This window comes from Lucilia cuprina, chromosome 2 (genome assembly GCF_022045245.1).
Source record: "Lucilia cuprina isolate Lc7/37 chromosome 2, ASM2204524v1, whole genome shotgun sequence".
Taxonomy (NCBI): domain Eukaryota; kingdom Metazoa; phylum Arthropoda; class Insecta; order Diptera; family Calliphoridae; genus Lucilia; species Lucilia cuprina.
In genome coordinates, this window is record NC_060950.1 from 24,763,301 (window position 1) to 24,773,525 (window position 10,225).

The following is a 10,225-nucleotide window of genomic DNA, read 5'->3' on the forward strand; positions in this document are numbered from 1 at the left end:
TTTGTCTATGGTATCATAGAAGATCATTGAATTATCTTCAAAATTGCGACCTGTAGTTTGATTACAAGGTTTACAAGCCCTATTCGGGGGTTCAGTTGTATAGGGCATTGTGAAATAAAGTACATATCTTAACCATCCTTGGGGTAATACAAGATCATGTACGAAATTTCATTAAATTATCTTTAAAATTGTGACCTGTAGTTTGATTACAAGGTTTACATAGACGGACTTACGGACGGACATAGCTAAATCGACTCAGAAAATGATTCTGAGCCGATTGTTATACTGTAAGGTGGGTCTAGGTCCAATATTATTGTGCGTTACAAGCATCTGCACAACCCCTCCCCACTAAAGTGGTGTAGGGTATAAAAATATGCTCTAAGATCTAGTCCTTCGGGAGCTCTGAACACTTTATTTCTGTTTGGTGGAGATCAAGAACATATAGTCCTGCTGCCATCAGTCTGCCGCCAACCATCCGGCTATATTGGCCAAAAAATAGACTATAATAGAGTCTTCAGAATCAAAAATTCCTTCAGATATTGGTGATGCATAGATAACTTAATCAACCAATATAACACTAGGATTTATTCAGATTAATTTCTTAAAATAAAAGTACCACTAAGTGAATTTTTTTACCTTGTGTGGAAGTGATGTTTAATGACTTCCGAAGAAGCGAAATTTTTTTTCTATTGCATTTAATAACTTCCAAAAAAGGAAAATAAACAGAATGACTTCAGACGTAGTGAATTTGAAATCAAATAAAAAGGACATCCCTCCTATGATGAAATGATCACTTTTTCAGGTCTTTTTCAACACTTCCTGGCATAAATTCTACTCAGTTTTCGCTTCTTTGGAAGTTCTTTTTTTTTGGTCTTATTGTTATTAAAATTCTATAACACGAAAGTTTTTTCCAATCACAAACAAAATTATTTGGTTTTCTAGTTATTCGATATGTGCCCCTTGGCGCATGATCCCCCTTCTATCCTACTTTCTGAATTATTATTTTTTTTTTTTTTGTCTTTTATAATTATCTATCTTTTTTCTATTAGTGTAGTGAGGGAGTTGCTCATAAATGATCTAATTTAACGAACATTTACAGTTAGTTGTACAATTAATGTAATGTTGATTTTAAATATATTTTATTAAAACAATTGGAATTTAATTCAAATTCTTCTTATCTTAATGTTTCATTAAAATAATTTTTTTTTAAATTAATACAGCAACAAAAATTTACACTTTTATAGAATCCATATTTACTTAATTAGTATTGTATTGCCCCCTCAACTTGCGTTGAAAATACAAATTTTTAAAAATACAAAAACAATTTAATTTATATGAAAAATGAAGTGAAGTGAGGGGAAGGGATTTACAAAATAAACTCTCTTGGACTTGTAATTTTACTTCTTAAAAATTTATAATATAATAAGTTATTGTACATGTGTATGGCAATTACTTAATCAGATATTTTTATTTTGAAAATTATGATTTTTTTTTGTATAAAAACTATGGAATTTCTTTAATGAAATCAGAAGAGAACTTGAGTTGAAAACAGCAACACATAGTTTAGTTTTCTAAAAACAAAAAATTAAACACACCTTCCCTTTAAAAATGAAAGTAAGTTGATTATGGCACAAATTTGTAAAAATCTTTTAGTTTAATTTATATCCTTTAATTATTTTTACAGTTCGCTATTGTTATCTTCTCTACTTTGGCCTTGGCTTTGGGTGTTCAATCATCCATTATTCCTTGGGGAGGTGTAGTGACTCAAGTCGCTGGTCCTCTTGGCGGCATTGTATCTCCCCTTGGTTTGCCTTGGGGTGGTTCCATTGTTGTTGGTCCTTCAGCTGGTTTACCAGCAGCTATCTCCGTACAGGGACCAGGTCCTATTCCCGTTGCTGTTCATGCTGCCGTTCCCGCCGCTGTACCCGCTGTTGTTGGCGGTGCCGCTAGTTATGTTGCTAAAACTCGTGGTGCTGTTCACACCGCTCCCTTGGCTGGTCACGTAAACTCGGTAGCTAATGTTAATGTAGCTCCTGCCCCCGGTACCCTCTAAGCAAATGATTTTATTGAAACTAAAGTAGACAATATTTATTTTTGATTCTTGAACTTGAAAAAAAGAACTGTCAATGTGGTGCTAATAGGTTTTAATACAAAACCTTAAGATTTTACTTTAAGATATTAAGATATTATTTTGTTATTTCTTTGCTCAGTTGTCAATAAATTATGACGTAAAATGAATATCGTACGATTTGTTCCATTTAAATTGGTCAAAAAATCTAGACTAGAGCTAGAGGAAATCTTCAAAGGAAAAAGAATACGTTTAAAACTTGAAGTGGAAAAATCCGTAATAACTTAAAATTTATTAAACGGGGTCTTCAGTGATAACATGATACATGATTTATAATTGACTGACAAGATTGGCAACATACTATAAATTTAAACAAAATTAAAAAATCAGTTATCATATCGCTAGAAATATATGTGGAGTTGAGACGAGTGTTTTCAAAATATAAAAAGTGAATGCAGAATGTCAAAAATCAAACAGTAAGATTGTGGACCACTCAATCGAGATTCATATAACCTTTTTTTCCTTTTTCGGCTATTTTATAAGAGTGTCAAGATAGTCACATATGTACATATAAAGCCTATTTCTGCTTACCCAACTCTGATGTCATATTATAGGAAAATGTTTTGAGGTAAATCTCAATCGGGTTGAAACATCTGAAAATGTTTAAAAGGCGGAGATAGGGTCTTCAAACTTGTAGTTGACATTGGTCCATTATTTCACCTAGCCCCCATATAACTGAACCCACCAAATAGGTCTTTTAAGTTCATAATTATGTTTAATATACTCGTATCTAGACAAAAAGCTGCAAAACCAAGTTCTATACTAGCCTTGATGACCCTTATGAAGTTTATAATTATAGGGCCTCATTTGACCCTAGCCCCCTTTTTATAATTTTATTAAACAATAAATGGCTTAAGTATATCTGAGGCAAAGTTCAATTCAACTTAAATACTTTATTATGAAAACTAAATTATATTTTATTCGTATATACTTAGGATAAAACTTTAACTTCTTACTGTTTGTATTTAGATCATATCACGAATAGTATCACGAATACTATTGTTAGATCGGCTATGTGTTTACTCTCCCGATGTCCGTTAATTTGTTAGCAAAATGTTAACCTGGATGTTAAAGGTAGTTTAAGTACTGCAAGGTTATCAACATATTTGTGAGTAGGTTTATTAAATTAATATTCCAGTAAGACATTTGGATTGGTGAAATCAGAAATTTAGGTCCGTTTTCAACTATAATCAAGTGGCTTAGACAAAAACCAACTCAGACAGGAATGTCAAACCTCAACCAACTGACCAGCCTGGACATAGTTCTGCGGGCAACTGGCCACCCGTAGTACCAGATTATGCGGTGCTCTGGTCTGACCTCTGGCAATCTATGCAAGAACTAAGCCAAGCAGTAGACTGTAACCAATTTTTCAGTCCCGGTCAGACTGAAGGTATTGGCCGCGTCTTTATACCCCTGGATTGCAATAACACCAAGGCAAAGGTAAAATGCCCTCGGGGGGAAGCCGACTCAGACAGTGACTCTTGACAAATGTATGTAGGGTACCTCCCTAATTCTCACATACCGACAATAAAAGGAAGTAACGGACTCTAAAAAATTGCACTCAAACAGCGGACAGAACAGACTAAGTTAACATCAACGAGAATCGTAAAAACGACAGAGAAGAAGTTGTTGTGTGACCACGAGAAAAAGAAGTTGTGTTTTTGGAAGTTTGAAACCTTGAGTGTGAAGAATATTTAATTTAATATTTAATTTAATTTCTAATAAGCTATAAAAAAACCAAACAAATATAATAATAAAGATAAACTGAATTTATAATAACTATTTCCACAAAAAAGCGTGTTTTAATTCAGACAATTGTTCCGACCCTACAAATTTTTGGGGGCTCAACCGGGATTGGAACAAATAGCTAAGAAGTTAAATTAAAAGTGTTGAAGTGATGTGTATTACAAAAATAATTTGTTTAAGAAAAGTTGCACTTAATATTGCAACAAGAAACCCAATAACAATTGGTTGAACAATTATACTTGTAAAGAGGACAACAACCACATTGCATAAAGATCAAAGTAAAAAAAAAAAAAATAACGGTCGTTTTACAGTTGATAGTAAAGAACAAAAACGAAAAAAAACAACAAAGCAAGAAGTTCCATCGTGATAAAACAAAACGAAAAATCGAGAAAAATAAAAAGAAAAAAAAAACACACTTACATACAAACAATAGTGAACTGAAAAAAAAACCCACCACCGAAAAAGTATTTTTTATTTTTAATAGAGGCACAAGAAGAGAGAAATATTTGAGTGACTTTGAATTTGAGGAAAATTTAAGTGTGTACAACAAAAACATCGATCGAGACAAATCTTCTCTTGAGTTGAAATAAATAAAACAAAGTGGACAACAACAACATAAGTAATGGACAAAAGCTGCCGTTCAACTTTTTTTTGATGCTGTGTGATGTGCTGTTTTTTTTGTGGTTTTGTCGCCGACAACAGAATTTAATAACTGATGCCTAGTGATTGATAGTGCTGTGTTTCGAAGTTAATTGCGTTGCAGTGGGAGGAGTATATTGTGAGAGGATTACTGCTACTGAGCTGATGGAATATTTGAGTGGAGTTTTTTCTGATGCCGGTACTAGTTGCAGTGACGCAATAAGAAGTATAACAAAGCAGAATACAGTGGGGCGAATGTTGAAAAATTAGATAAGTATTTTTAATTCCATTAAGAATTTAATATTGTGTAGAAAAGTTAAGATGTATAAGGATGAACGATGATTAAAATTAGATGAACGATGATCGAAATTAGATGAACGATGATTGAAATTTAGATGAAAGACGTATAAAATATTTGATGAAATTTTTATAATTAAGATTTGTTGAATTTGGGTTAATTTTCAGTAATTTGAAGAATTAATTTTTGAATTAAGGTGGTTTTGGATAATTTGTGGAGTAATTTTGAATTTGTGTCAAGATTTCTTATTTTATTTTCAATATTTAATTTCGAATATTAAATGAATTTTTAGATTTTTTGTAATATTGTATTTTTTATATTATATTATTATCTATACTTTTGTGAACACTTACGGTTTCAGCTTATACGTTTGATTCGATTGATACGGTTTGGTGTAGTTGAACATGAATCGTGAGGAGATTTTAGGTTTGGGAGTTAGTGCCCTTAAGACTAAATTGATGGACTTAGGACTGAGTACACAGGGCTTAAAAGAAGATTTACAAAATAGACTTTTGTTGAAGTATGGACTAAATTCTACAGAATCCGACGAGGACGAAGTGTTCGAGGGAGCAGTGGGAGGTAACAATGCAATCGACCCTCCTGAAACGGAAGATGGTGAGGGGACCTATGCTTTTGCTCCTCAAAAGAGCATGTACACTCTTAAAGACGTGGATGACAGTTTGTCACAGTTCTCTGGTACTAGTACACCTGACATTATTCAGTGGCTAAGCGAATTTGAGGAAATGGGTACCATATTGAAGTGGTCGCAACTACAATTTTACGTATATGGAAAACAGCTACTGGTTGGTGCAGCAAGAATGTTTATAAGAAGTCAAAGAGGTATACGTGATTGGCGTTCATTGAAAGCAGCACTTAAAGATGAGTTTGGAATGCGGTTTTCGGTAGCAGAAGTTATCCGTCAGATCCGGAATCGACGATTTAACAGAAATGAAACTCTTTTGGAATATTTGTACAGTATCATGGAGATTGGAGCTCAGATCGATTTGGACGAGAAAAGTGTGATCGAGTACTTCATAGAAGGTATCCAGGAGTCGAGAATGAATAAAGCGGTATTATATCAGGCTGATAACATCCGAGAGTTGAAGAGGCAAATTAAAGTGTATGAGAAAACGCGACTCGTCACCCAGTCAACATACAAGGGGAAAGAGTCCGTAACCAGCGTAAAAAATATCAGTTTGCCAAAGATGGAGGCCAGTGTGAAGGAAAAAAGATGCTTCAAATGCGGTGAAAAATCGCACATCGCCAAAGATTGTCCCGAAAAGCAGCCCAAATGTTTCCGATGTCAAAAATTTGGTCACCGTTCCTTTGAATGTACATCTAATAAAACGGAGAAAAAGGTTAAGATGGAAGGCGATCAGGTGAACATGGTTCGTAAAGGTCCAGGACTGATATTCAAAGATATTATCATACGAGGTAAAACTTTATCGGCGTTGGTGGACACGGGTTGTGATATATGCATTGTACGATTTGACATGTTGTTCATCTTGGGCGAAGTCAACTTTGTGCCGGAAAAAGTCAAGTTATTTGGAATAAGTGATAGCGCAATTGTCACAATGGGTCGTTTCGATGAAATTATTCGAGTTGACGATTTGGAGTTCCAGGTTACTTTTTATGTAGTGGGAGAGCGTGACATCAATCACTCTATAATGCTGGGAAACAGCCTAATACGGAAGGCTGACATCACTATAACAAATGGTGAAGTTATTTTTAGGATGCCAGTCGAGAAAAATTTACTGCTGGAGGAATTTTCTGGAATATGTTTGAATATGGACGAGTATAAACCAGATATAGCAGTCGACGTTGAACACTTGGATGACTCCATTAAGAGCCAAGTAGTAACGGCGATTACCGAATACCGTCCAAAGCGAATTATAGATAGCCCAGTGAAGATGAATATAGTATTGAAGGATGACATTCCCGTTTGTCATCGCCCCAGACGTTTTCCCACTACCGATCAAGCCATCGTCGATAAGCAGATCACAGAATGGCTTGCAGAGAAAATAGTGCAGCCCAGTACTTCGGAGTATGCATCACCTATTGTTCTGGTTTCGAAAAAAGATGGTACGAAGAGACTATGTTGTGACTACAGAAAATTAAATCAGAAGATCGTTCGAGACCATTTCCCTATGCCGTTAATGGATGAGGTGATAGATAAACTACAGAATGCCAATATCTATACAACATTAGATCTGCGAAATGGATTTTTCCATGTGCCCTTAGAGCAATCTTCAAGAAAGTATACGGCGTTCGTGACACATAACGGCCAATTTGAATTTATGTTCGCGCCGTTTGGTATAAGTAACTCACCTGCTGTGTTTACCCGATTTATATCGGTGGTGTTTAAGGACTTGATACGAGAGGGTATTGTGATAGTATATATGGACGACATCATTATTCCCGCAAAGGATGTGATAGAGGGCCTTGAGAAGTTTATGAAAGTGTTGGAGATAGCTGCCTCAAATGGTTTACGCATAAAATGGGAGAAATGCCAGATTTTGCGAAGTACTGTCAATTTCCTCGGATACATAATTCAGAACGGGTCGATAAAGCCAGCAAAGGAGAAGATAAAAGCGGTTGAAAATTTCCCGATCCCCACCGATCGGAAAATGCTTCAAAGATTTTTAGGGCTAACTTCCTACTTTAGAAAGTTTATTGAACAGTATGCAACAATGGCGAAACCTTTGACAGATCTGCTCAGGAAGAATAGTCATTTCGTGATTACCGAGGAAGCACTACTCGCTTGTCAACAGCTTAAGGAAGCCCTTGTGAATGCTCCAGTTTTAAAGTTGTATAACCCAGATGCTATCACGGAGGTGCATGCAGACGCCAGCAAGTATGGTTACGGGGCAGTGCTCTTACAGAAGAGTCTGGACGAACAAGATTTACATCCAGTGCAGTATATGAGTCGCCGAACAAAGCCATACGAAGAGAAATACCATTCCTACGAGTTGGAGGTGCTGGCAATAGTTGAATCCCTGAAAAAATGGAGAGTGTATTTACTTGGTATACCGTTTAAAATCGTGACCGATTGTAACGCATTCAAGATGACGATGAACAAAGACGACGTACCGGCAAGGATATCCAGATGGGCTATGTTCCTGCAGGAATTTACGTACGAGATAGAACATAGACCTGGTACACGAATGAAACACGTAGATGCATTAAGCCGAATGGCGTGTTTGGTACTTGAGAGTAGCCTTACTCACAGAATCAGGTGTGCGCAGGAAAGTGACGAGTGTACGAAATCCATCAGAGCGGTCTTAGAGTACGGAGCATATGAAGATTACTATATGCAAAATGGTGTGTTGTACAAGGATCCAGTGAAGGAACTTATTGTAGTACCGGCCCAGTTGGAGGAAGAGATTATCCGTTTGGCGCATAACCAGGGTCACTTTGGTATTTCCAAGACTCGTGAATTGATTGAGAGACAGTACTATATAACGAAGTTGGCAACAAAAGTACCAAGTATTGTGAAAAGCTGCATCGAGTGCATCATCACCGAAGCAAAGGTTGGAAAAAAGGAGGGTTATCTAAACCCTATAGACAAGGACGATCGACCTCTGACTACTTATCATGTTGATCATGTTGGTCCTATGGAAGCCACTAAGAAGGCGTATAATCATCTGCTCGTTGTCGTTGACGGGTTTACAAAATTTGTTTGGCTCCATCCAACTAAGTCTACCGATACGAAAACTGTAATTGAATGCTTAGAGAAGCAGTCTTCTATTTTTGGTAATCCCCGAAGAATTATAACCGATCGCGGGACGGCGTTCACTTCGAATGATTTCAAGAATTACTGTGTCGAGGAGAATATTCAGCATTTGTTGATAACTACTGGTGTTCCACGTGGGAACGGCCAGGTGGAACGTGTTCATAGGATAGTCATACCAATGTTAGCGAAGCTGTGCGCTGAAACGCCACAGAACTGGTACAAACATGTACGACGGGTCCAAATGCTTATTAATTCTACTCCACCGAGAAGCACCCGTTTATCTCCCTTCAAGTTGTTAACCGGCGTTGAAATGAAATTACCAGATTACCCAGATCTTCGGGAGATATTAGATGCTGAATTGGTTCGTGAATTCGAGGATGAAAGGAACGAGACGAGAATTGAAGCTAAGGAGAATATAGCTCGAATTCAACAGGAGAACTGTAAAACTTACAATAGCAAACGAAAGCCAGAAGCGGAATATGCTGTGAACGAGTTAGTGGCCATTAAGCGCACTCAGTTTGGCACCGGGCTTAAGTTAAAAGGTAAATACCTTGGCCCCTACAAGATAATGTCCAAGTTATCTCACGGAAGATATGAAGTAGAGAAGGTCGGCCACCATGAAGGTCCTATGAGAACAACGACCGTGGCCGAATATATGAAAAGATGGCAATCCGAGCCGAATTGCCGTCAGGAGGGCCGAATGTAGGGTACCTCCCTAATTCTCACATACCGACAATAAAAGGAAGTAACGGACTCTAAAAAATTGCACTCAAACAGCGGACAGAACAGACTAAGTTAACATCAACGAGAATCGTAAAAACGACAGAGAAGAAGTTGTTGTGTGACCACGAGAAAAAGAAGTTGTGTTTTTGGAAGTTTGAAACCTTGAGTGTGAAGAATATTTAATTTAATATTTAATTTAATTTCTAATAAGCTATAAAAAAACCAAACAAATATAATAATAAAGATAAACTGAATTTATAATAACTATTTCCACAAAAAAGCGTGTTTTAATTCAGACAATTGTTCCGACCCTACATGTATATGTGAGATAAACATTCCTCCAATAGAAAAACAATTTAAGCCAATTTTTATTAACCCTTTGACGGCCATAGGCAAATATACTTGCCATACAATTTTTAGTATATATCTTTTTAAGAGACAATTAGGGCTAATCTGTCAACCAATCATGTCAACTTTATTTGCGAAGCGATACATAAGACTTTGATGATACCTAGGAGAATTTCCTTATCCTAGCTATTATGAGGCGTAGATATCGATAATCAAACAAAAAATTAAATTGACTAAACCAAAAAGGTTTGGTCGTCAAAGGGTTAAAGTGCGATAATACCTAAATAAGGCAAACATTTTTTTGAAATTAAAACACTGTGAATATTAATAATAGAACTAGTTTTTTTGAAATTTGACTTTTTTTACAAAGTACTTGCTTTATTAATAGAAAAAAAGGGAAAAGTAGAGGCGATAGAAAGAAAAAAGAAACCGAAAAAAGTGTTGAAATATAAGAAGTGTATAAATTTAAAGAAAAACACAATAGAAATGAAATTTATGTGCAAATTAAAAAACTAATTTAGATTGTACCCTGTATTTAACGAAAACAAAACAAAGAAAAATCATGGTAAAACTAATTTCTTTTGCTCTTTTTCGGAAAAGAGAAAAAGAA

At 35.9% G+C, this 10,225-nt stretch overlaps 1 protein-coding gene across 1 annotated transcript; it reads left to right on the plus strand.

Moving 5' to 3' along the window:
• The first annotated feature begins 1,536 nt into the window (after positions 1 to 1,536).
• Positions 1,537 to 2,238, plus strand: LOC111679099 (adult cuticle protein 1-like). Its single transcript, XM_023440595.2, has 2 exons — positions 1,537 to 1,614; positions 1,685 to 2,238. The coding sequence occupies exons 1-2, from the start codon at positions 1,609 to 1,611 to the stop codon at positions 2,051 to 2,053; spliced, it is 375 nt and encodes a 124-aa protein (XP_023296363.2). The 5' UTR covers positions 1,537 to 1,608; the 3' UTR covers positions 2,054 to 2,238.
• Positions 2,239 to 10,225: the final 7,987 nt, after the last annotated feature.